This window comes from Colius striatus, chromosome 13 (assembly GCF_028858725.1).
Source record: "Colius striatus isolate bColStr4 chromosome 13, bColStr4.1.hap1, whole genome shotgun sequence".
Lineage (NCBI taxonomy): Eukaryota > Metazoa > Chordata > Aves > Coliiformes > Coliidae > Colius > Colius striatus.
Window position 1 is genome coordinate 1,963,426 of NC_084771.1, and position 25,311 is coordinate 1,988,736.

Consider the following 25,311-nt stretch of genomic DNA (forward strand, 5'->3'; position numbering starts at 1 on the left):
TTCCAGTCGTTTATTTTGTACCACGGTGTCTCAGAGCGGTGAATACAGATGGTTTTGCCCTTCTGGGCTTCAATACACTCCCCTATTGTGCCTAGGCTACAGTGGTTTGTTTCTAGGAGCTGTATCTCATAAGGAAGGTGTACTTGATCACAGCACAAGAGTCCTTTATGGCTAGATCTAATGACAGAGTTAGGGGCCTAGTGGGTTTGAATAGGTGCCTAGGCCCTGAAATGGACTTGGCACCCACTGAGGTGCCTGGACTCCTGCTACAGAGGACACAGAGACTGAGGCAGCTCTGAAGGGTGATGCAGGAACCTGTCTGCTGAGCTCTTCCTACAGGTCACAGGAAATTGTGCTGCACAGGTGAGAGCTTCTGAGAAGCCGCCTCTCCCCGGGCTGCAGCCACAGCGGCTTGGGGAGGGAGCCTGGAACTGCTGTGTTGAAAGCAAGTGCCTACAACTGCTTGTTCAGTAAAGCAGCACCTACATCAGTTCTTGGATCTAGCCCAGGGCCTCTGGGTGCCAGCAGGTGGAACTATGCTGGGTTCATAACATATTGCTTCAAGGTGTTCAGTGATCCCAACGTTTGGAAATGTTGCAACAGTCAGATCTCCCAAATGAATATTGCTTTTGCTCTTTAAAAAACACCCCTAACCCTGTAGCAATCCCTGAAAGAATGTGCCTGTAACATCTTTGTCATGCAAATAGCAGCGTGGAGGCAATTCAAACAGAAAGTAAACAGGAGCCTGTCCAGTGGGAAAGTGAGGCACTTGGGCAAAGTGACTTGAGTCACTCCTGATCTCTGCAAGACCCGGCAACAACCCCCTGACCCGATTCCCACGCTTGAGCTTGAACCACTGGACAGGCCAATGTTGTCTGGGACTACTGCACTGAGGGCAGTGAGACCTTCTGCTGTGTCAGAATGGGCTTGTTTCCTGTGTTGCACTTCAAACTCAACTCTTCTCAGCTCGTTTCCTGTACCTCTTGCTCCAGAAGCTAGAATCACTCGGTTCCAGTTCCCCATTGTGAGAGCAAGGAGAGGTTAGAGTAAGGTGAGCACTCTACAAATACCAAGTTGACTTTTCACAGACACAGGTACAAATGCCAAGACAATACAGATGACATTTTGGTACAAAAGAAATCAAGTCTGTTGAGCAGGCCATGAGTTGGTACTTTTTGGTGTGCCGGGGGGAGGGGTGTTCTGGGAGCTATCTGCCTGGCCTGCAAAAGCACACACAAGCTCTGCGGCAGAGTCCCTGCTCTGGCACCTGCTGAAGCTGCATTGTGTTACTGAGGTGGTGAGGGGATTCCTTCTGAAGTCACCTTCAGCTTTTCTTTCTCCCTTTCTTCCTTCTCAAAGCCTGAACAGCAGATGGATCTGCCCTTGGGGTAGCGGGCGCAGCACCTCCGCATCTCCCGCAGCACACTCTCACACTTGGACTCCAGGTAGTTGTTCACTGGGAAAACAAGAAGGAGACAGTAAATCTGCAGAGGGGAACAGGTTTTGGGACACATCTGTCCCAGCCCTTCAGCTGCTGGGCTGGGTGTTTCTCTGGAAAGCAAGAGCTGCTTACAAGCATTTCAATCCCTTTCTGTGCTCTCCCCACATCCCTCTTTAGGTTCAGGTGGCTGAAGCCCTGCAGAGGCAGTCTTGCTGCTGGGGATGGGGCTCTGCAGAGCCCTACTTTTGCAGCTCTCATGTCCCACTACAATAAGAATGGGGGTTTCCTCCTTGCTGCTCTTCAATCCTTCCATTCTTTAGCCTGTGTGCTTTTCAGCTGCATCTCGTCAGCCGTGGTCTTCAACCCAGCTGTAAGGTGTGCAGCCAAGTGCAGTAAGAGCACCCAAGGAGGATTTGGTATAGAGGGACCACTCAGCACTGTGGGGTTTGTAAAAGGAAGAGGTGAGCAGCCTGGCTGCCAGCCTGGGGGCCACTTGTGGGGGGCTGTGGCTTTGCAGCACAAGCGAGGCTGGTGGGAATGCTTGGGCAGACACCAGCAGCTGAGCCCAACTGCACAGAGCCAGTGACACAGCCACCTTCCTCACAAAGGGCCCAGGAAGCTTCTTAAGCCACACAACTGTTACTTGACCTCTCCCTTTCCTTCCTAGGCTTCTCTTTGGACAATTCCAGGGCTGGCACGAAGGGCTAAAGAAGCTCCTAACCTGACCTGGGATGGCTGGGCTCACATCTTAGTGCATGTACAGCTGTGCCCACCTCTGCACTCTCTCCATGAGTTAATAACTACCTGTCTGTCTGCCCAGATGGGCTGTGGAGGCTCCTCCTCTGGAGACATTCCAGCCCAGCTGGTTCCTGTGTGCCCTGCTCTAGGTGGTGCTGCCCTGGCAGGGGGGTTGCACTGGGTGAGCTCTGCAGGTCCCTTCCAGCCCTTGAGACTCTGTGATTCTGAGTGCAGAGCTACCTGCCCTGCTCTGGATGACAACACAGCTGCATTCTTTTAAAAGACTAAAGGAAAGAAGAGCAACTCTGGGAGCCAAACACAGCACCCACCTAGAGAGCCCAGAAAGCAGCAGCAAATGTCTTGCAGTTAATGAGCAAGTCAGCCTGCTCTGACTGCTGGGCTAACAGTTCCCTCCCTGGGTTGGTGAGTGACCTGTAGCAAGCACAGAGATCACCCCCTGAGAAATGGTTATGGGGATGCTACTGCTTTGGCCAAGCTGGCAGCCTAGGAAGCACAGCAGGCCCTTGGGAGCTACTCTCCCTCTCTGCCATAACCTGCCAGTGAGGAGGGCTCCAAGGCTCTCCTAACTGTTCCTCTGCCTGTGCAGGTTTGTTTCTCAAACTGCAGCCACATCCAGGCACAGCCTGCCCTGTGTCAGGGAGGCACTCCTGGAAAGCACAATGGTTAGTCAGGCAATGGAGAGCAAACCACAAAGACACGTACAGCTGGCATTCAGTCTCACAGAGGCAAGATCCTTTGGAACAATGACCCACTCCCAAAGCAGCCTTTGGAAAGGCAGCACCTCCCACAGCTCCTGCCTCCACTCGCCATCCTCTGCGCTGCCTGTGTGCATTTGTCACTTCAGGCTCTGTACACGTCCTCCATCACTTTCATCCTTGCAGGGAAACATCATTTGCTGGCTGTGAACTCAGCTGCTTCACCTGTGCAACTCAGCTCCAGAGCCTTCTGAGGCACCAGCCACAGCAGCACTCCAGAATGAGAGCTGGAGGAGTGGTGGGCACTGGAGTGTGCATGTGGCAGAGTCTGGGGCATACAGACATTCCTTGCCAACACTCAACCATTCAGATCAAATCTGTACACAAACCTACACTGGAATAACCTCCAGCATCACAGATGGGACCAGAACAGGGTCAAACAGTAGCTTTTAAGTGCAGTTACTGTGGGGAGAATGTTCCAAACCCTGCAGACAGTACAACTAACATCCAGACAAACGCTTGGAACGTGCAGAGGGGGGTGTCTGAACCCTTGCTGCAAGCTTAACACAGCTTCCAAAACACAATCCCTGGACAGACAGACATCTACCAGGACCTGACTGTTGCTTTTTCCCAGATGCTTTTCCTCCCCCAGGCACAGGGGCTGTTGAGTTACCTGCACAGATTGCAATCACTACTGCAAAGCCATCCCTCAGCTTCCCCAGCAGGACCACCTCCTCCTTCCCTGCTCTACTGTAGCTGACCTGCTCTGTGGTCTGCAAACTAAAGGTTGAGCTGCTGTGGAAGTGGCCTGGCATTGACTTTAGTTGTGGCACTGCCTCCTCATCCCTACACCAACACCAGCAGTTCTTCGTGCACGGAGCATGGTGGCTGAGAGCCTCACCAGGTGAGGCAGGAAGAACTTCCCCATATGGCAGAGCTGCCTTGGCACAGAGGAATCCTTTCCATTGTTCACTCCATAAGGCAAATCCCTTTTCCAAGAAGCAACCAACATGCTTTACAGATACTGTCCTCTGCAAATCATCAGCTCAGACTCTCCAAACACATTATCACATCCTCTCCCCTGCCCATATAAACACTTAGCTCAGCTAACACAAAGCAGCTGTTAAAGCTCTCCAGAAGGAGAGCATCTCATGGCCAGGTCCCACACATGGAATCTTAGCAGAGTCTCAAGGGCTGGAAGGGGCTTGGAAAGCTCACCCAGTGCAACCCCCCTGCCAGAGCAGCACCACCTAGAGTAGGGCACGCAGGAACCAGCTGGGTTGGAATGTCTCCAGGGAAGGAGACAGCCCACACCTAACCCACTCCTGACAGACATGTCTCAGCCCTGGAGTTGGCTCTTCACTGTTCTCACACAACCCACCCACCACCTCACTACCCACTCTGCAAGAGAGCTCATTATAATGTCTGCATCTCACCACCTACAGCTGAGTCTCAAGGCTCCACATGGGATCTCAGCACCAGCACTGAGAACACTGCGAAAGGAGGCACAACATTGACTGTTACAACTCACACCCCACACACAAACCACACTTGGTACCTTGCAAGCACTTCTGTATCTCGCAGGCTTGCTTCTGGCAGGGATCCTTCTGGGACATGTTCAGACAACTAAAAGGACAGGAAAAGGTTACTGTAGAAAGAAGGTGCTTTGCAGGGGGTGAGGGGGAGCAAGGCACTGCCTGAAAGCAGAGGCCTTAAAGAGCTCCCAGCTTCCCTCTCTGCTGCAGACAGCTCAGAAAGCACCTTCTGCTGCTGGCAGCTGCCTCCAGCACACACCAGCACTCTCTGTGCCCTGAAGAAGGATGAGGATGTGGACACTGAGCATGGGAAGTTTTACACTGCTGGGCCTGAAGGCCTTTTCCTTCTCTCTGGTCAAAATGTGTCCTTTTCCACTGGGATGATTCAGTTTAACTAACTCCTTGCAAAAGGTTCTGTGCCCCCCAGGCCTTGGAGTACAACATGGATCTCTGCAAAAGCCCTCTCTGAGCTCCCTGCAGCCAAGGGCTTGGTGTCAGTCACATAACTGCAGGTCCAAGAGGTGTTGAAAAAGAACCAACCAACCTAAAACCAACTCAGTTGTGGCTGCTCCATAAGGACAGAAAGAAAGGCTTTTCCTTCTCCCAGGAGAAAGGCTCTTGGAAATCCCACACCCAGAACCCCAAAGAGAGCAGAGCACAGACCCACTTCAGTTCCAATCCCCAGCAAGTGGCATTTCAGACACCCCCTTTGACCTTCTGCAGCCGTAACGAGCGTGACCTGGTGTGAGACATCAAAAAGTGTGCAAAAGCTGGCAGTTGGATGGGAGACCTCTCCAGGCAAGTGCTGCTGTTACCAAAAGTGGCTGTGGGGCTTCAGCTCCAAGACAGAGTCAAGCTCCTTCCCCTGCCCAGAGCCAGGGAGGTGCTGCCTTTGAAATGTCTGACAACATCTGAGCCCGCAGCACTCGTTGGTGTCACCTGGGCATCGTTTGCAGCATCCTGGCCAAACTCCACCCGGGGCAATGAGGTTCTGCCTGCCCAGAACTCCCCCTGAGCTTTCACTTGGACACAATACTCCCCTGCCTGTCCTAACCTCTTGTGTGATGTTGCTGTGTGCTGTTTAACTGCTTCCACCCCAGAGGTGGCCGCGTTTCAATGGAGAGAGAACCATTTATTGTACCAAACACACAAGGGAAGCTCTTCCTAGAGCCACTGCTCCTGAAAAGACAAAAATCCAGGTTAAAGAGTGTCTGGCAGCCACCAGAGCAGGGTACAAAAGCAGGGTAAAGGTCTGCAACATACCAGCTTAATCCCCAGGCACGAGCTTAAGCAGCAGTTCTTCAACACCACCGAGCTGAAAGCGACAAGGAAAAGTTCAAAACGTCTACAGTGAGCGCGGCTGAGCTAACGGACTTCAACAGAACAACAGTCCTTTGCCGTCCCTCAGGGAGCTCAACACGACTTCACAAACAGGCAGTGACTATGGTCTGTTGTCGCCACCATCCTTACCATGAGATGGTGCTCTATCTCCCAAACGCGAGAGTTACTATCCCTGTACTGCTCACCCTGGGACAGCTGCCACATGTGCGGCAGCCGGGATGGGGGGAGCTGGCTGGGTCGCAACGCCTCACCCAGGGGAACCTGAACTCTTTGGATCCGAGCCCTCAGCATACCTTCCTCCTGGGGGGGAGAGCAACAAGAGAGAACAACACACACAACAAGGAGAGAGGGCGGTTACTGGCAGATGCAGCAGAAGGCGGCTGCGCCAGCAGAGCCCCGGGGAGGGGACACTTGCCTCTTCCGCGGCCACCAGCCAGGTCTTGCGGTGCTCGTCGCAGTAAACCCCGACGCGTCGCACCCAGAGGCGGACGGGGGGAGCTCCCGGCCGCGCTGCCGCCGCCATCCCTCCCGTCAGCGGGGCAGCCCCGGGGATGCGCTCATGGGCTGCTCCGCCTGGGGGCGGCGGCCGCCCAGGGAAGCTCTCCAAAGCCGAAAGGCACCTTCCAGGCGCTGGAGTCGTTGGAGGAGGATGGGCATGTGCTGGAGAAGGTCCCTAAAAGTCAGCTCGGGGGGAAGTGAAGGTGGTGCCTAAGTGAGGAGAAAGTTGAGGTGGAGTTGCAGGAGGGGCCAGGCGGTGGTAAGGCATTCTGGGGCTACAGCTGCTCGAGTGAAACCCTGGGAGGATTGGCTTTGCTTATTCCACTAACAGTCCTCTTAACAGTCGTTGAGTAAAACAGAGTGTGGGGAGAGGGGGGGGGTGGGAAACCCAAAGTGAGTGGTTTCCAGAGGAGTCCCGTGGCTAAGGGTGGTCTGAATCCCAGCAGCAAAGGCTGTGGCAAGGGCTGGGAGTGGCTTAACGAAGGTCACTCTGGAGACAAAGCGCGAGGCTCAGGCCACAGGGCTCTCCTGGCTGCGGCTTGCAGAGCTGGCATCATGAAGGCTCCTTGGTCTCATCTCTCAAGAGGATGGCAGCATTGTCCAGGCACACAGGAGCTTCTGGGGAGCAGCTCTGGTCGTTCAGCCCTCAGATGGTCACACAAAGCCACCCACAGCAGCAGGTCTAAAGGGCTTTCGGACATGGAGCTGGTTCTTCCTACCGGGGTTTGTGTTTAGCAGCCAGTTTAGCTGTGTGCCAGTTAGATCAAGCTGAGCCATTAGCAAATGGAGGTCAGGGGAAATGGTTCTCTCTTTGAACCCTAGAAGAGGTAATCAAAATGGTACAGACAGTCTTCATGCTTTATCTAGGTTGAAAGTAGAACAGAAGTAAGCTGTAACACACGTAACATCCTCCTGCTCCCAAGCAGGTGGCACATTCCTACCCCAGGGAGGCACAGTGGCCTCCTGAGAACCTGCACAGTTCTGGGGCACATATCCCAGACATCAGCAAGGAAATCTGGGTGCAAAACAAAGCAGGGGGTTGCCAGAGAGAGAGGACAAAGCCTGTTACACACTGGGGTGTGACAGGGAAGGCGCCTCCACGCTGCCTCCTCCATCTCACCTCAACGCTTCTCTGGGCTAAAGGATCCCTCAAGCCTTTCTGAAAGCCAACCACCAAGCACAGACCAGCCTCAAGAGCACTGTGACAGCGGTTCCACCTCTAACAAACACAACCTGGGCTGTCCCTTGGTGACCTCTCTATCCCTCATTGTGTTTCTTTCCTTGCTGGACGTGCGGGAGGGTGGATGTGTGATAAGAACCACGCTGGCAGAGAGCTCAGCCACTCCAGCAGCTGGAAGGTGACAGCAGACTGACAACAAGCTGGGAGGGTTCAAGGGACACTTCTGCAAGTGCTTTTTATTCTGCTTGACCCTGAGGAGTTGAACCCCACGTGTGGAAACCCCTTGGCCCGGGGGTGACACGCAGCAGCCGCCGCCGCTCGTGTTCAGGCAGCTCAGTGGCATCACCCAGGTTGGAATCTGGCCAGGATACTCTGCAGCAAACTGCCAAAGGCTTCAGTCCTGACCAAACAACTTGCTTTTCTTCCATTCAAAGCTGGAATCCCCACAGCTTCTCACCCCCAGAACCAGAAGGCTCAAGACTGACTCCAGTATAAGAGAAACTGCAGGCACAGCAAGCAAACTCTCCTGGGAGGTCTCCTGTCCAAACCCAAACTTGGTTCAGCTTTGCTCAACTACAGGCAGGAGGGGTCAGCCTGGGCCTGTGTGTCTGTGTGTGAAGGATGACAGCAATGCCAGGCACAGGACTGACAGAACAAGGTCTCACCCAGAGGACACAGTGTGGCCTCACCCTTTGCCCCACTCATTTGTCCCAAACATCCTCTGAACTCCAGAGCTCTGAGTTCAGTTGCCAGACTTTCAAAGGCCCAGCCTCTAAGACCACAGTGGAGCTGCAGAGCTCAGGCCACAAGTAAAGCCCTGAGGCCACAAGCAAAGTGTTAAGCCTGAAGTAAGACAGGTCTGCCTTTAGCACTCAAGCACACAAAAGGAACAGGGGATGGGAGATGCACAAGCTGAGACATCTGCAGCTGAACCCTTAGGAAGGGGGGAAAAAGCATCCACAGTTCTGATCTGGGCAGATTTTATCAGAGAGCAATAAGAGAAGCCTGAAGGAAGCCAGGCTGGAAGGAGAGGTGAGGCTGCAGGGGTTTAAGTGAGGTGTAAAGCCTGCTTCTGACCCTGGTTCCTTCAGAATCTGGCACAAAGAACATCACATCCAACAAAATCTCCCCAAGCAGCTTCCATTTGCAGCACCAGCCCTGGGCAAAGGTTTGAATCATCACAGAGTGGTTTCAGCTGGAAGGGATCTTCCAGCCCATGGGGTGCAGCCTCTGTCCCAGCCCCATCACCCACCAGGCCATTGCCCTCAGTGCAGCACCCACCCAGCTCTGAAACCCCTCCAGGGACGGTGACTCCAGCAGCTCCCTGGGCAGCCCCTTCCAATGCCTGACAGCCCTGGCAGCCAAGAGATTCCTCCTCACACCCAGCCTGAACCTCCCCTGCTGACACTTGAGGCCTTTTCCTCTTCTATTGCTTGTTCCTAGGGAGAACAGACAAACCCTCACCTCACTGCAGCTGCCTTTCAGGTTGCTGTAGAGAGTGAGAAGGTCTCCCCTGAGCCTCCTTTTCCCCAGGCTCAACAGCCCCAGATCCCTCAGCCCTTCCTCATCTCAGACATGCTCCAAATCCTTTCCCAGCTTGGCAGCTGCCTCTGGATCCTCTCCAGCACCTCCATGTCCTTGTAGAGAGGGGCCCAGACCTGGGCACAGTATTGTAGGTGCAGCCTCAGCAAAGCCAAGTCCAGGGCAATGATCAGCTCCCTGCTCCTGCTGTTGTTGAGCCAGGCCAGGATGCCCTTGGCCTCTTGCCCACCTGGGCACGCTGCTGGCTCCTGTTCAGCTGCTGCCAACCAACACTCTGTGCCTGGCAGCTTCCAGCCACTCCTCCCCAGGCCTTGTTGTTGTGGCCCAAGGGCAGGACCCAGCCCTTGGCCTTACTGACACTCATGGCACTGGCCTTGGCTCAGCCATGCAGCCTGTCTGGATCTCTCTGTAAAGCTTCCCTGCCCTCAAGCAGACCCACACTTGCACCCAGCTTGGTGTCAGCTGCAACATGATCCCAGCAACAGGCCTGCAGAAGACTGGGCTGTTTAAGGTATTGACTGGGGGAGATTTAAAGGCAGGAACCAGCCTCACAGGTACCCTGTCCATTTCAGACTCAGGAGTCTGATGCTGCCCTGGGTGGCTTTCTGAGCCCCACAACATGAGAGTGGCCAGCAGGGTGACTGCAGCTTGTGCTGGACACAACTGATTTGCTTTCAGATGAGGTTCATTAACATCTTTTACCTAAAAAACCCACCCCCAGAAACAGTGACAGGAACTGTTGCAGTTGGTGCTTGGCCCATGGCCAGAGGTGGAGCTCGGCACAAACACACCCCACACTCCCTCCCCTGCGTTTTCGAAGAGGCCGAGTCTGACTCCTCCAAGTGTTCAGCTGCCATTTAGGCACCGTGGGGGGTGTGGGGGGAAGAAACCCAGCACTGCTTGAGGCTTAGGGAAGTGGGCAGAGTGTGGGCTAAAGAGCTTTTTGGATCAGAGCCGGCCAGTTGGGCTTTGTGGTGGAGAGCATTCAGCTGCCTGCTCTCCCTGCACGTAGCCTGAAAGCCCCCGTCAGGGCTCAGAGGAGCTGCCTGGCGTCACATTGAGTCGCTCTACAGCTTCTTCTTGGGGGGCAGGGCGGGGGGTGGGGGGGTTGGACTCTACCCGGAGCACTCGCCCTGAACAAAACAGCTCTGTGACCCAACCCGAGGGCTGGCAGACGCTCACCGACCAGCCGGGGCCGTGCAGCCGCGAGGGTCGAAGCTTCGGGAGGCTCTAAAGAGACGGGAAGACAAGAAGGGACGGACGTAGTGTGTGTGCGAGCCCCGGCGAAGGGAGGGAGGAGGGAAGGAAGGACGAGCCAAGCAGCCGAGAAGAGGGCGCGGGGGGCCCGTGCGGCGCGGGGAGGAGCAGCGGGGAGGCCCGTCCGCCGCGGCCGGGGAAGAAGGCGCAGCACGTCTCCAGAGCAACCGCCTCCCACCCGAGCCGGGCCCGTGGGCGTGCGGCGGCGCCGGGCGGAGCGGGAGGCGCCGGGCCGGGCCCCGCGGCCGCCCGCCCGTGACCTACCTGCAGCCCGGTGGCGGCCGCCGCGTGCACCGACCGAAGCCTTCCCCCGCCCTCCCCTCTGACCCCGCCGCCGCCGCCTCACACCGCCCCCCCACCCGCCCGGCCTCCCCCGCCGCGCCTGCTCGCGGGCCCCAATGGCCGGCGCGCAACGCAGCGCAGCCCCGCCCCGCGCCGCCCCGCACCGCCCCGCACCGGCACGGCACGGCACGGCACGGCACGGCACGGCACGGAACGGCACGGAACGGAGACGGAACGGAACGGAGACGGAACGCCGGGGCCGCCGCTGGCGTGGGCGACACGGAGCTTCCGCCGCGCGGCACCACTGGGGGCCCCAGGAAGCCGCGCGAGCACGGCGGGCGCGCTGATTGGCTGTGAGGCCGCGGCAGCCGCGCGGGGATTGGTCGGCGCGGGGCGGGGGGCGGGAGCAGGGGGGCGGGAGGAGGCGCCATGGCGGTGCAGGCCGTGCACCTGGAGGCCGACGCGTTCCTCGTGTGCCTCAACCACGCGCTGAGCACCGAGAAGGAGGAGGTGATGGGGCTCTGCATCGGCGAGGTACCGGGGACGGGCCGGGGAAGGGCGGTGGGCGGCGGGCGGGGGGCACAGCGGCAGCAGGTGCGGCCCGGCCGGGGCTGGTGGTCTGCGGGAGCTCATCGCGTCACACAGGCCCTGACCTGAGACCAGCCCAACCGCTGCCCAAGCAGCTCCCGCCTAGGTCAGGGCACACGGGAACCAGGGGGGTTTGGAAACCTCCAGAGCAGGAGCCTCCACACCCTCCCTGGGCAGCCTGGGCCAGGGCTCCCTCACTCAAACACTCCAACAGTTTCTCCTTGTGTTTCAATGGAACTGTTTGTGTTGCAGCTTCATCCCATCACCCCTTGTCCTGCCACTGGGTACAACAGAAAGTGCTGCCCCAAGCTCCTGACACCCACCAGTGAGAGATTTGGAGCTATGAATGAGCTGCCCCCTCAGTCTCCTCTTCTCCAGCCTGAACAGCCCCAGGGCCCGCAGCCTTTCCTCACAAGGAAGATGCTCCAGTCCCCTGAGCATCTGGGTGGCCCTGCACTGGCCTCTCTGCAGCAGTTCCCTGTCCCTCTGCAGCTGGGGAGCCCACAACTGGGCACAGGATTCCAACTGAGGCCTCAGCAGATGTGGCAGAGCAGAGGGGGAGCAGAAGCTCCCTGGCCCTGCTGCCCACACTCTGCTGGATGCCCCCAGGCTGCCATTGGCTTCTTGCCCACGAGGCCACGTTGCTGCTCATGGGCAGTTTCTTATCACCCAGCACTCCCAGGTCTGTCTCCTGGAGCTGCTCTCCAGCAGCTCACCCCCAGCCTGGCCTGGTGCTTAGCTGGGGATTGCCCTGCTGGAGAGCAGCTCTGCAGAGTGAGTGGGGCTGGGTCAGTGTGGCAGGGAGCATTGTACAAGCCTGGGTGAGCGTGGGCCATGCCCCTGCACCTCAGGCCTCTCTCCATTCCTGGCTGGTGGTGCCCTGTAGTTCCTACAGCCACATCAGTCAAAGCGGGGAGGAAGCCTTCCCAGCCTGTGCTCCTAGGGATGCCTTTTCCCTGCTGGAGGTACACCAGCCCTCCTTTCCCTTGAGGGTGCTTTTCTCTGGAGCACAGCCCCTGCTGTGCAGAGGTTCTGTGGTGGCTGTTTCCTCCCCCAGGTGGACACCAGCCGCATTGTTCACATCCACTCCGTGATCATCCTGCGCCGCTCCGACAAGAGGAAAGACCGTGTGGAGATCTCACCTGAGCAGCTCTCAGCTGCTTCCACTGAAGCAGAGATATCCTTACTGACACAGCAGCCAGCTCACCAGGGGAAAGGCCTTTACCTCAGGCTGCTTTTTATGTGCTGTGGTGTAGGATCTGTTCTGTTTGGCTTCAAGCTGTGTGCTGCTTCCCTCCTACAGCTCTTTGCTTTGAGGGGCTGTGCTCTGGAGCCTTTGTTGGTTCCAGCATTTCCAGTGCTGTCACTGCGGGGGGGGGGGTTGTGGCTGCTTTTTGCTTTGGTCACAAGTAAAACTTGAAGAATGTTTTTGGGGAAGGGCAGCAGTTCAGCAGGGAGAACTGGTAGAAGATGAAAGGTTGACAAGTCTCTGTTTCCAAGCATGGTGCACTAGAGGCTTTTCCCCTGCACAGCCTCCAGGGATGCTGATTTGCACAGGCTGCTGCAGCAGTGGCACCTGCTGAGGCTGGAGAAGAGGCTTCATCAGCTTCCTGCCACGTGGCTCATCACCCTTGGAAAGGGATCAGCACTTCTGCTGATCTTTTAAAGCTGCTGTTTATCCTTGTACAAAAGCCCATAGAACCACAGAGTGGTTTCAGCTGACAGAGCCCTTTCAGCCCATGGAGTGCAGCCTCTGTCCCAGCCCCATCACCCACCAGGCCATTGCCCTCAGTGCAGCACCCACCCAGCTCTGAAACCCCTCCAGGGACGGTGACTCCAGCAGCTCCCTGGGCAGCCCCTTCCAATGCCTGACAGCCCTGGCAGCCAAGAGATTCCTCCTCACACCCAGCCTGAACCTCCCCTGGGGACACTTGAGGCTGTTTCCTCTTGTTCTGTTGCTTGTTAGCAGGGAGAACAGACCAACCCCACCTCAGTGCAGCTGCCTTTCAGGTTGCTGTAGAGAGTGAGAAGGTCTCCCCTGAGCCTCCTTTTCCCCAGGCTCAACAGCCCCAGATCCCTCAGCCCTTCCTCATCTCAGACACGCTCCAAATCCTTTCCTGGCTTGGTTCCCACCTCTGGATCCTCTCCAGCACCTCCATGTCCTTCTCATAGGGAGAGGCCCAGAAGTGGGTACAGTACTGGAGGTGCAGCCTCAGCAAAGCTGAGTGCAGGGCAGTGATGAGCTCCTGGGTTTCAGAAGCTCCTTGACTCACACACAGGTTGGCTGAAACGACAGGCCGGCCCATGAGAGTGGTGGGCTGGTACCACTCTCACCCTCACATCACTGTCTGGCCCTCACACGTGGGTAAGAACAGCCTGGCTCTGGCATCTGCATGAAAACCCAACAGCTTCACACTGTGGTTCTCAATATACCACATTTTCCTGAAGGGTTTGGTTTGGCAGCTGAGCTGTGGTGGGACAGCTGGTCTGGGTGGGCTTCAGGGACCTCTGGATTCTCAGCTGGGTGGGAGGGAGCTTTAGAGCTCATCCAGCACAACCCCCTGCCAAAGCAGCTCCCACCTAGATCAGGTCACACAGGAACGTGTCCAGTGAGTTGGGAACCTCCAGAGCAGGAGCCTCCACACCCTCCCTGGGCAGCCTGGGCCAGGGCTCCCTCACTGGGGATGTTTCAATGGAACTGTTTGTGTTGCAGCTTCATCCCATCACCCCTTGTCCTGGCGCTGGGTACAACAGAAAGAAAGTGCTGCCCCAAGCTCCTGACACCCACCAGTGAGACATCTGTAGCTATTAATAAGCTCCCTCCTCAGTCTCCTCCAGTCTAAGCAGCTTCACTCTTGTCTCTGTGCCCCATGTGCTCAACCTTTACCTGGTTGAGGAGTCCCAGATCAGTCACTGCTAAAACTACTCTTCTTCCAGACAGGAAAACTAGACCCAGGGTGTGGGAATAGCAAAAACAACCCCCAAAACTGTAGGGATTGTAGGTTTCCTGTGATGCTTTCTGCCATCTGTGAGTGCCAATGCAGAAATGAAAGCTTTTTTGCAAGCAGTGGGTGGGGATCTGCCATTGTTGGGTGTTTTGGCCACACAGTGACCAGTAGCAGCAGGATGAGGCTAAAATCATTCCTTGCTTTGTTAACTCACCCTGTTTAATTTCATTTCACATATAATCCCAGCATGGTGGGGACTGGAAGGGCCCTGCAGAGCTTCTGCAGCCCAACCCCCTGCTCAAGCAGGTTCCCCTGGCTCAGGGGGCACAGGAATGTGTCCAGGTGTGGTTTGGAACCCCCAGAGCAGGAGCCTCCACACCCTCCCTGGGCAGCCTGGGCCAGGGCTCCCTCACCCCCAAGGAAAGAAGTTTCTCCTTGTGTTCAAGTGGGAGCAATTTCTTTCTTAAACCACCTGGAGTAACTTTGTTTTAAAGCCTGGTGACATGTGCTGGCAGAATCTGTCACCCTTCAAAAGGCAGCAAAGGTGAGCAGGGAGTTCTCATTCTCTTCTTCCTTTGGCTGCAGATGTCCGTACACAAGCCATGTATCAGATGATGGACCAAGGCTTCGTGGGACTTATCTTTTCCTGCTTCATTGAGGACAAAAACACAAAGGTAGTGTGCTGGGTCTGCCTGTGGTAGGGTTTGTTTTCACAAGAAGCTGTTGAGGGGACAGAGCCAGGGCAGCTGAGCTGGAGGAGCCAAGGGGGTATTCAGAGAATCATTGAATCACAGAGTGGTTTCAGCTGGAAGGGATCTTTCAGCCCATGGGGTGCAGCCTCTGTCCCAGCCCCATCACCCACCAGCCCATTGCCCTCAGTGCAGCACCCACCCAGCTCTGAAACCCCTCCAGGGACGGTGACTCCAGCAGCTCCCTGGGCAGCCCCTTCCAATGCCTGACAGCGCTGGCAGCCAAGAGATTCCTCCTCACACCCAGCCTGAACCTCCCCTGCTGACACTTGAGGCCTTTTCCTCTTGTTCTATTGCTTGTTACCAGGGAGAACAGACTGAGCCCATCTGGCTACAGCTTCCTTTCAGGTAGTTGTAGAGAGTGAGAAGGTCTCCCTTCAGAGAGAGCCCCAGCTCCCTCAGCCTTTCAGCACAAGGCAGATGCTCCACTCCAGCATCTCTGTGCCCTGTGCTGAACTCTCTCCAGCAGCTCCCTGTCCTTCTGCAACTGAGGGGCTCACAGCTGGACACAAGATTCCAGATGTGGTCTCAGCAGAGCAGAGGGGGAGCAGAACCTCTCTGACCTCCTGCCCACAGCCCTTTTGACCCAGCCCAGGGTGCCATTGGCTTCTTGCCCACGAGGGCACGTTGCTGCCACGTTGCTGGTGGGTGATGTCCTGGCCTCACTTGGCATAGAGTTAATTTCTCACAAGAAAAATGAGGAGGGGACAGAGGCAGGACATCTGACCTTGCCAGGGGGATAGTTGATCCCATGGGGTGATACCATCTGACATCATGCTGAGTGTGTAGCCAGGGAAGCTGGTCTGTTGGGGTGAGAAGGGACTGGGGCCTGGGGACAGACAGGCTGGGCATCAGTTTCTGGGTGGTGTGCAGTTGCAGCACTCACTCTCTGGGCTTTTTTAGTGCTGGTGGTATTTCTTCTCTCCTTGTGTTGTCCCATTAAACTCCCCTATCTCAGCCCACAAGTTTTTACCTCTGTCTTCTGCTTCTCCTCCCCATCCTACTGGAGGTGGAGAGAGCAGCGAGCGAGTGGCTGGTGCTTAGTTGCTGGCTAAAGCCTAAACAAAAACAGGCCATCAAACTCCAAAGGCAACAAACCCTCCAGGCAAAGCTGAAATCCTTGGCTGCAGCCTGCAGGAAAGCTGTCAGGGCATGTGTACAGTGGGGATGTTTGTATCACAGTCCCAGTGGCAGAAGGAGTTGTGAATTCCCAGGTGCTGCTGCACAGCCTGAGTCTCCAGCTGGGCTGGCACTAGGGTCTGGGACTGTGTCAGATGGCTGCAGCATCTGAATGCACTGAGATCTGTGAGTGCCCTTCAGCTGTGCAGGCCATAAGAAGCAGCTTATTGCACCTCTCTACCTGTGACCTCTTTAGGAAATGTTACTTTAGGAGGTGAGTCTGTCAGTATCTGTGTGTCAGCAGCTCCAGCATACCAACCCAAACGAGAAATGGGGACCTTTGCAGGCTGTGACATGCTATCTGAAAGCATTTTCTGCTTCGTATCTGAAAGCATTTTCTGCTTCGTAACAGAATGATGACTTGCTTTTGACACCTGGCTTTCTGCTCTCTCTCTTAGACAGGCAGGATTCTCTACACCTGTTTCCAATCCATTCAGGCCCAGAAGAGCTCAGAGTGAGTACAGCAGGAGAATAACTATGTCCAGTGTCAGATCTTGTCTCTGCTTTCTTGTTTCATGTTGTCTGTGCTTTCTGAGCTGTCTCAAGGAAGTGCCTTCTAGGCTCATCATGAGGAGCAAATAGTGTACAGAGATGCCTGAATGAGGCCTCCTAACTTCTGTAGGCTGCTTGAAGAGAAAATCAGGATTCAGGCTGTTTAATTTCATAGCTGAATATTTGTTGCAGGACACTGTAAGTCCATCCATGAATTTGGGCTGCAATCCTTTGTGTGGAAGGCTTTTGTTTTCAGCTCTAAAGGTCAAGGCTTCAAGCTTGCATGGTGTAGAGCCCCCCATCAGCTGCACACACACTGTGCATCACATTGTCAGAGCTGCCCAGCTGGTGGCTTTATCATTTTATCCTTTGAATTTAAGACAAGTGTGTGGCTACAGCAGGCTGCCATTGGCCTGTGGACTCAGGCACATGTTCCTGAGAGGAAACTTGCAGCACTGCCAGGCCTTGGACACACTGTAGTAGGCTTGTGGTCCTTGGACACACTGTAGTAGGCTTGTGGTAAGTCTTTGCTGCTGTGAAATCCATTGTATCTTTTAGATATGAAAGGATTGAAATTCCTATTCACGTTGTCCCCCACGAAACCATTGGGAAAGTGTGTCTGGAATCAGCTGTAGAGCTGCCCAAGATCCTTTGCCAAGAGGAGCAAGATGCCTACAGGAGAATTCACAGGTAACACCACCAGGGCTGCACCTCTCTCACATGTTTCCACTGTTCCTGTGCTTTAAATACCATTCCCTCAGCAGGGCTATAGAAAATCGGGAGCATCAGCAGCTGCTGTGCCTTGGTGGGGGAACTGATGGGACAGCTTCACATGAAGGAGCTGTAGTTGAAGAGCTGAGTGTGATTGTTGCTTTGTTGCAGCAAATCAGAGAGTGGCTGGGAGCTAATGGTGGTGTTTGGGTGAGGTGGCTGTGTGTGTGGCAGTCACTAGTGTTTAATCAGGGGAAGAGTGTTAAGAAGAGAAAGAATCTGAAAGGTAAAATACCAGCTTGCTTGTTTTCTGCCTCTGGTACTCAACACTGGTGTTTCTGTGCTGTAAGCTCTTCTTTGTCCTTGTGAATGTACAGGGCTTCAGCAAATCAAGAGCTTTAGATGTCAGTGACTTTCTGTAGCTGGTTCTATAGTCTGGTTTGCCTAATACAAAATTCACTTGTCAGTAACCTGCATTCTGTTCATTCTCTCAGCCTCACCCATCTAGACTCTGTAACCAAGATTCATAATGGCTCAGGTAAGGATTCCTTCTGTGCACTTGAGAATCCAGGATGCTGCTCCCAGAGCCAAAGCAGCAGAGTCTTGAGCAGGGGTTGGTTTGGCTTTTAACTTTGAGGGAGGAGTTAGCTTGGAGAAGAGGAGCCTGAGGGGTGAGCTCAGGAATGGTTCCAGATGCATCAAGGGTGGGTGTGAGGAGGCTGGAGCCAGGCTGTGCTCAGGGATGGCCCGTGACAGGACAAGGGGCAACAAGCTGGAACTGAAGAGCTTCCAGAGCAACACAAGGAAGAATTTGTTCCCTGTTGAGGTGAGGGAGCACTGGCAGGGGCTGCCCAGATGGGCTGTGGAGGCTCCTTCTCTGGAGACATTCCAACCCAGCTGGTTCCTGTGTGCCCTGCTCTAGGTGGTGCTGCCCTGGCAGGGGGGTTGCACTGGGTGAGCTCTGCAGGCCCCTTCCAGCCCTTGAGACTCTGAGATTCTGGCCCAAAGTGTAACAATCCACCCTTAGCCATAAAAAGCACAAACAGAATTCATACACAGAGCATTCCCTGAGGCTGTCATCTTGTAACATAAAGTCTTTTGGAGGAGCAGGATTGTAACTTAGAAAAACATCAAAGGTTGTAGAAGAACCTAATCCTGGGGTTGATGGTGCTGCTGTATCCTTCTGCCTTTGTACACTTAGATGAAATTTCAGTAGACTTTGTGTTTCTCTGGGTTTTTATGGTTGGGTTTGGGAGTTCTTTGCAGTTAGAACAGCAAAGGGATTTTGGATTTATTGAGTTCTAAAGCAGTGTCTGGCTAATCTATACCCATGCTCAGTACTCCTGGCACTTCTTGTTTGCTACATGCATGTGACATCCTCACTTTTGCCAGTGAGACAGGGTGAATCCTAATCCTGCTTCTGTTCTGAGGGAAACACCCCATGGTCACAGAATCACAGACTCACAGCATGGTGGGGGCTTGGAAGGGACCTTTAGAGCTCATCCAGTCCAACCCCCTGCCAAAGCAGCTCCCACCTAGATCAGGTCACACAGGAACGTGTCCAGGTGGATTTGAAGAGCTCCAGAGCAGGAGCCTCCACACCCTCCCTGGGCAGCCTGGGCCAGGGCTCCCTCACTCAAACACTCAAACAGTTTTCCCTTAGGTTTCAATAGAACTGTTTGTGTTGCAGCTTCATCCCATCACCCCTTGTCCTGTCACTGGATACAACAGAGAGAAAGTGCTGCCCCAAGCTCCTGACACCCACCAGTGAGAGATTTGGAGCTATGAATGAGCTGCCCCTCAGTCTCCTCTTCTCCAGCCTGAACAGCCCCAGGGCCCGCAGCCTTTCCTCACAAGGAAGATGCTCCAGTCCCCTGAGCACCTTGGTGGCCCTGCACTGGCCTCTCTGCAGCTGGGGAGCCCACAACTGGGCACAGGACTCCAGCTGAGGCCTCAGCACATGTGGCAGAGCAGAGGGGGCGCAGAAGCTCCCTGGCCCTGCTGCCCACACTCTGCTGGATGCCCCCAGACTGCCGTTGGCTTCTTGCCCATTGCTGGCTCATTCTCACCTGTTCAATCAATGAGGCATTCTTTGCCTTGAATTTAGAAATTGATTAGCATCAGTGAGAGGCTCCTCTGCAGGCTTCTGTGGTAGCTCTGATTTGCCCCCTGGGTGTCCAAAGATGACCTTGGAATCCTTTATTTCCCTGTTTAGGAAGCTGCTGATTCTGATTTTCTCATGGGGATGCCTGGGTGCCTTGGCTGGGATGTTGGAGAGTTTCTTTGGCTTTGGGGTGGTTGTAGCCCACTGAGTTTTCTGTGTGGTCACACGTGTATGGTATGTTCTTGCTTTTTCCAGTGTTCACAAAGAACCTGTGCAGCCAGATGTCTGCCATCAGTGGGCCACTTCTTCAGTGGCTGGAGGACAGACTAGAGCAGAACAAACAGCGGGTGCAGGAGCTGCAGCAGGAGAAAGAGCAGCTCCTGGAGGAATTAGCTGCTTTGGAGTGAAGGAGGAACTGCACACCCTTCAGAAAAGAGACAGAAACCTCTACACAAGACTTCCTCCTGGCTGAAGGGTGGCCCTGCATTGTTTTACAATGAAGATACAAGCTGTGCCTCTTGCTGCATGCAACAAAGAGCACTTCAGCAGGATAAATAAGGGCTTTACCTGCCTCAGCTTGATGGAAAACAGCAGCATCTGCCCAGGTACTGCACAGTGCAGTGGAATCCCAGCTCAGCAGCAGGGTTGGGCAGCACCTGAAGAGGGGACACACCTAAGGAACATGTTGTTCCTCCCCTGTGTTTTGAGAGAGGGGTTATTACTTCACATGTGTTGCAGGAGCCTAGAACAGGAGTGTTAGAAGGAAAAGTGTGTCCCTGCAGTTGTATTTTATGCTGCCAATTCCTGCCATCTTTTCTTAGCTTCAGTTGACCCTGATCTTATATCTAGAAGTGTTCTGGATTAGTGGTTTTCCACCCAGGCAGGTAAGAGGTGGGAGGGAAGCTTGGGAAGGGACCTGGCAGAACCTTGACATAGGATCTGTGTTCAGCATACTTCAAACCAAATAAAGAATTCCAAAGCCAGAGATGTTTGGAGTCCCAATGAAGTGGGTGCTACCAAGTGCCAGTGCCTGCACTTCTGGAACAGTCTGTGTTCTCTTACTTTCTCTACAACATCAACTGTTGCTGTTGGCTCAGGGGAAGAGAATGTGGCTCCTTCTCAGAGGTGCTGACAAGGGAGTGGATAAACATGCAGGCTTGTCATTCTTACATGCTGAGCTTTGCAGCAATTTCATTGGGTTGAAATGTAATAGCTGCTGTTGAACAAATCCTTTGCATTTCAGAGTATCCTCCATCATGCACATTGTCATCTGCATTCTGTTCTGTGGAATCTGTCTCATAGAATCATAGAATGGTGGGGATTGGAAGGGACCTTTAGGAATCAGCCAGTCCAACCCCCTGCAGAAGCAGGGTCACCTAGATCAGGTCACACAGGAACATGTCCAGGTGGTTCTCAAAGACCTCCAAGGAGCCTCCACAACTCCCCTGGGCAGCCCTTGTCTCCAGGGAGCAAAGGAACCAAGAGCACAGACAGCACTTGTGTTTCAGCTCCTTGGTGCTAATCTAAATCCTGAAATGCTCAAGGAGATGAAAATGAGCTGCCTGAGTTAGTGCAGCAGAGGTTGTGACATTCCTGCCGACTCCTTAGCTTTACTGTTGCTTTGAGAGGGCGAAAGTAGCATAGCTGAGAGGGAGGCAGTTGCTTTCCAGTGAAGAGCCAGTGTCAATTAGCAACTGTTAAACTGCTGTCAGATCTGGAAGCCCCTTAAGCCATCTTGTTTTTGTCAGACTTCACTTCTGTCCTTCAGTGTAAACTATTCAGTGTCCTGATTGTTTCAGTCTGGGCTGAAATCATACCATTCACTGCCAGATGTAAAAAGCTAGGGAGGTAGAACTTTGCTGCCTTACAAACCGCCCTGGGACCTCTCTAAAACAGGTAGGAAATCTGGGCTGGAGGCTTTCTCTCGTTGCTCAGTGTAAGCTGTATCTTTCCAGGCAGCACCGTGGCTTTTTGAACCTGGGCTAAATGCATGTGGTTGAAGAGAGTTCCCAGACATGAAGAGCCAAGGAGGCAGAACTTTGCTGGCTGTCAGGCTGCCCTGGGACATCTCTACTAGGGTAGGGAAGCCTCAGGCTGTGTCCCTCAGTGTGCTGCAACCGAGGTTTCTCAGCCTGGCTGGATAGAGCAGAGTTGCCACGGTGGAAAGGGTGAGCACTTTGTTCAGCCCAGTCTGAAAAACACAGGCTGAGGCAGAGGAAGACATTCAGTGGACTGAAGGAGGAAAGAAACCCCAACCTCCAGGTATGCTGTCTCTGTAGAGAGGTCCCAGGGCAGCCAGAAAGTTCTGCCTTCCCAGCCCTTTTGCTGTGTGGGCTCTTCTCACTCGTATGCAGTTGGTCTGCTCTGCAAACGCTGAAAGGGCCAAGCTGCAGCCAAGAAAGAGACAGGGACACAAGGAAGACCCCAGCCTCAAGTACCCTACCCCTTCTAGAGAGATCTCAGGGTAACCTGCCTTGCAGCAGAGCTGTACCTTCATAGCCCTTTAGGTGTGGGAGCTGTCCTCAATCATATGCACTTAAACTGCTCAGCCCAGACTGAAAAAGCCAGGTTCTGCCAAGATACCCTGAGGGACACAAGAAAGCTCCCAGCCTCAGGTATCCTACCCCTTTGAGAGGTTCCAGGGTTGCAGGTCAGCAAGCAAAGGATCTATCCAAAGCCCTTTTGCTGTGGGAGCTCTCCTCAATCATAGAATCACAGCATGGTGGGGGTTGGAAGGGACCTTTAGAGCTCATTCAGTCCAACCCCCCTGCACAAGCAGCTCCCGCCTAGATCAGGTCACACAGGAACATGCCCAGGGGGGTCTTGAAGAGCTCCAAGGAAGGAGCCTCCACAACCCCTCTGGGCAGCCTGGGCCAGGGCTCCCTCACTGAAACACTGACACAGTTTTTCCTTATATTTAAGTGGAACTTTGTGTGTTCCAGTTTCATCCCATCACCCCTTGTCCTGTTGCTGGCTACTACAGAACAAAGGGATGTCTCAACCTCCTGACACCCACCCTTGAGATATTTATAAATGTTAATAAGATCTCCCCTCTTGAACTGAGGAGCCCAGAACTGGACACAGGACTCTAGATGAGGCCTCACCAGGGCAGAGCAGAGGGGGAGAAGAACCTCCCTTGACCTGCTGCCCACACTCTGCTGGATGCCCCCAGGCTGCCATTGGCTTCTTGCCCACGAGGGCACGTTGTTGGCTCATATTTAGCTTATTATCAATCAGGACTCCCAGGTCTCTCTCTGCAGAGCTGCTCTCCAGCAGGTCACCCCCAGCCTGTCCTGGTGCAGGGGGTTGTTCCTCCCCAGCTGCAGGACTCTGCACTTGTCCTTGTTGAACCTCATGAAGTTCAACAAATCATCAATCATATCAATCATCAATCATATGCCATTAGTCTGCTCAGCCCAGACTGAAAAAGCCAGGCTGCAGAATAGATGGAGTGGACAGTGAGTGACACAAGAGAGCCCCCAGCCCTTGGATACTGACACCTGTAGGGAGATCCCAGTGTGGCCTGTCAGTCAGCAACAGGTTGGGATGGTAGAAATTTGCTGGGTGACAGGGTATCCTGGGATGCCTCTAAAGGGTACCTGAGGCTGGAGGCTTTCTTGTGTCCCTCCTGTCTAAGGTATTTCTTTCTCAACTGCAGCCTGGCTTCTTCACTCTGGCTTGAGCAGACTATTTGCATTTTGTTCTTGTATATCTGGGATTCATGTGAGCTTTAATGGGCAGTTGTTGGGCTTTCAGCAGACGTTTCCAGTTCAGCCCGTGCTGCCTGAGGTGCTGCTGGAACCCACTGCTGAGCTCCTCTGCCCACCACGCTAGAGAAAGGACGGATTTATTTGGTGATGAAAGCAGCACAGGGGACGGTTTTGTCTGGGTTTGGTTCCTTCAGTCAAATCCATCCCTTCAGGTGCCTTCAGTTGCCTGAGTCACGTCAGTGACTGACCCCTGCAGCCCAGTGACACTCCTGTGTGGCGTGTGGAATCCAACTGTACATGTGTGGAAGGGAGATGGGAGACACATGCCCTTGTAATCACAGTAATAATAGGCACAAGAAGCTTATTCTAAGAAGTGATCTCTACAACTTTCCTGTTGGTCTTTGTTGCATCTTCTTCTCATGATCAACATTCAAAGTCATTTTGAACAAGCCATCCATTTAAAAAGCTTTATTTCCTTCAAGAGATCATCTCCCAGTCATGCTCTCCAAATTGGACCAAGGGCTCTCTTGACCTTGACACGGGCTGAAGTGTGAGGGAGGCCTGGCCCAGGCTGCCCAGGGAGGGTGTGGAGGCTCCTTCTTGGGAGGTTTCCAACCCCACCTGGACATGTTCCTGTGCCCCTGATTGAGGGGAACCTGCTTGAGCAGGGCTTGGGCTGGATGAGCTCTGCAGGGCCCTTCCAGCCCCCACCACGCTGGGACTCTCTGGCTGTCAAATCCCCGTTTCACTGCCATTCAATCCCTGCATCCAGTCACCTGAGGACCCCTTGATTTTCATTCCTTCATGAATTGCCATTAGAGCACTGTTTGAGCACTAACAAAGGCCTCTTAGTGAACCCCAAAAGGATGACTCCTGTTAACCCTTCCCGTGCCATAGCCCTCCTGTCACAGCTCCAAGGCCCTTGTCCCGGGCACACAGCAGCAGACACAGCAAGTGCCGCCGTGACCGAGAGAGGGGCCGTGGCGGATGCAGGAACCTGACCCAGGAAGGGACCGACACCAGCCGAGCCGCAGGGGAGGTTCCAGAGAGCAGCGCAGGGCCTGGCACAGGGACTGGTCCCCCCGCGGGTCCCCGTCGCCATGGACACGGGGCCCGTCCCGCCCGGCGCCGTGTCACAACGGGCCCGTGTCACAAGGCGACACTTCCAGAGCCAGGGTGCCCGTGGCCCCGCAGTGTCTGACAAGGCAGCGACGGGAGAGGACAGGAGCAGGGAGCTGCCCGGGAGACCCCCAGCGCAGCTCCTGGCTTTGCCTGCCGCCCCCGGCAGCCCCACGCTGCTGGGCCTTTGTTTGCCTTCAGCTGCCCTCCTCTCTTCCCCACACGTGCCTCCATCTGCAGGATAGCACAGAGACCGCCCTGGGACAGCCTGGGAGGAGGAGTGGGCTCCTCACAGCATGGAGCAGAGACCCCCCAGCCGCCCCAGGACTGCCTGGGAGGAGGAGTGGTCTCCTCACAGCATGGAGGAGAGACACCCCAGCACAGCCTCGGAGGATGAGTGGTCTCTCGACAGCATTGAGGAAATAGCCCTCATCTGGCACAGAATGGCCTGGGAGGAGGATGGGGCTTCTCAAATGACTGAGGAGAGACCCCCCAGCCACCCCTGGACAGAGAGGGAGGAGGAGTGGGCTCCTCACAGCATGGAGCAGAGACCCCCCAGCCGCCCCAGGACTGCCTGGGAGGAGGACAGGGCTCCTCAGGAGAGCAGGTCTCTGCCGAAGCCCTACGAGGTGTCGGAGGTGCAGGTGCTGCAGACGGGTGAGTGAGGGGCTCCCAGGGCTGGGCAGGCCGGGGCCAGCGAGCGCGGCCGGCTCTGTGCCGGGAGCCCGTTTCTGTGGCTCGCTGGCAGCAGCCGTCCCGTGGGCACGGGGCACGGCGGGGCTGCAATGCCAGGGCTGCTCGGGGCTGGCAGCTGGCCGCAGCACAGCCTCCCCCTGCTCAGCTACGACGAATGTCCAGCTCTTTCCACCCTTTGGGGAGGTGGTTGGCAAGGCTGATGAATCCCACTGACCCTTGTCTACACGCCATGTAGGCGAGACGCTGCCAGAGGAGCATCCAGAGGATGAAGCGCTCCAGACAGAAGAGGATTCTGTGAGTGCCGCCTCTCCTTCTTCCAGCAGCAGCAGCAGCATCAGCTTTGTGACTGAGGTACTGAGCTTTGGCCTCGCTGGGTCTCCTGCCCGTGGCACTGTCAGGATGCTGCTGTGAGCAGAGGGGCCCAGAGTCGCCGGGCCTAGCAGGGCCTCACCGTCCCTGGGGAGAGGGCGGCTGCTGTCCCCGAG

The 25,311-nt window shown here is 55.0% G+C and overlaps 3 protein-coding genes across 8 annotated transcripts; 1 reads left to right on the forward strand and 2 right to left on the reverse strand.

Annotated features, from left to right (window-relative positions):
• Nucleotides 1–9: 9 nt before the first annotated feature.
• On the reverse strand, nt 10–10,558 carry CMC4 (C-X9-C motif containing 4). 4 transcript variants are annotated; one of them, XM_062007054.1, is made up of 4 exons: nt 10,513–10,558; nt 10,174–10,221; nt 4,454–4,521; nt 10–1,456 (listed from the first exon to the last, which is right to left on the reverse strand). In XM_062007054.1, the coding sequence occupies exons 3-4, from the start codon at nt 4,509–4,511 to the stop codon at nt 1,287–1,289; spliced, it is 228 nt and encodes a 75-aa protein (XP_061863038.1). In that variant the 5' UTR covers nt 4,512–4,521; nt 10,174–10,221; nt 10,513–10,558; the 3' UTR covers nt 10–1,286. The 4 variants fall into 4 exon arrangements, with proteins under 4 accessions (XP_061863038.1, XP_061863037.1, XP_061863036.1 ...); XM_062007053.1 differs by lacking the exon at nt 10,174–10,221 and having other exon boundaries at nt 10,513–10,555; XM_062007052.1 differs by lacking the exons at nt 10,174–10,221; nt 10,513–10,558 and adding an exon at nt 5,485–5,574.
• Nucleotides 4,492–10,167, reverse strand: MTCP1 (mature T cell proliferation 1). 2 transcript variants are annotated; one of them, XM_062007051.1, is made up of 5 exons: nt 6,187–10,167; nt 5,901–6,071; nt 5,694–5,745; nt 5,572–5,609; nt 4,492–4,521 (listed from the first exon to the last, which is right to left on the reverse strand). In XM_062007051.1, the coding sequence occupies exons 1-3, from the start codon at nt 6,292–6,294 to the stop codon at nt 5,698–5,700; spliced, it is 327 nt and encodes a 108-aa protein (XP_061863035.1). In that variant the 5' UTR covers nt 6,295–10,167; the 3' UTR covers nt 4,492–4,521; nt 5,572–5,609; nt 5,694–5,697. The 2 variants fall into 2 exon arrangements, with proteins under 2 accessions (XP_061863035.1, XP_061863033.1); XM_062007049.1 differs by lacking the exon at nt 4,492–4,521 and having other exon boundaries at nt 5,521–5,609.
• A 387-nt stretch (nt 10,559–10,945) lies between the features above and the next one.
• Nucleotides 10,946–20,284, forward strand: BRCC3 (BRCA1/BRCA2-containing complex subunit 3). 2 transcript variants are annotated; one of them, XM_062006746.1, is made up of 8 exons: nt 10,946–11,064; nt 12,176–12,295; nt 13,396–13,483; nt 14,652–14,740; nt 16,393–16,448; nt 17,045–17,176; nt 17,692–17,735; nt 19,557–20,284. In XM_062006746.1, the coding sequence occupies exons 1-8, from the start codon at nt 10,960–10,962 to the stop codon at nt 19,706–19,708; spliced, it is 786 nt and encodes a 261-aa protein (XP_061862730.1). In that variant the 5' UTR covers nt 10,946–10,959; the 3' UTR covers nt 19,709–20,284. The 2 variants fall into 2 exon arrangements, with proteins under 2 accessions (XP_061862730.1, XP_061862729.1); XM_062006745.1 differs by lacking the exons at nt 10,946–11,064; nt 12,176–12,295; nt 13,396–13,483 and adding an exon at nt 13,491–13,908.
• The last annotated feature ends 5,027 nt before the right edge of the window (nt 20,285–25,311 follow it).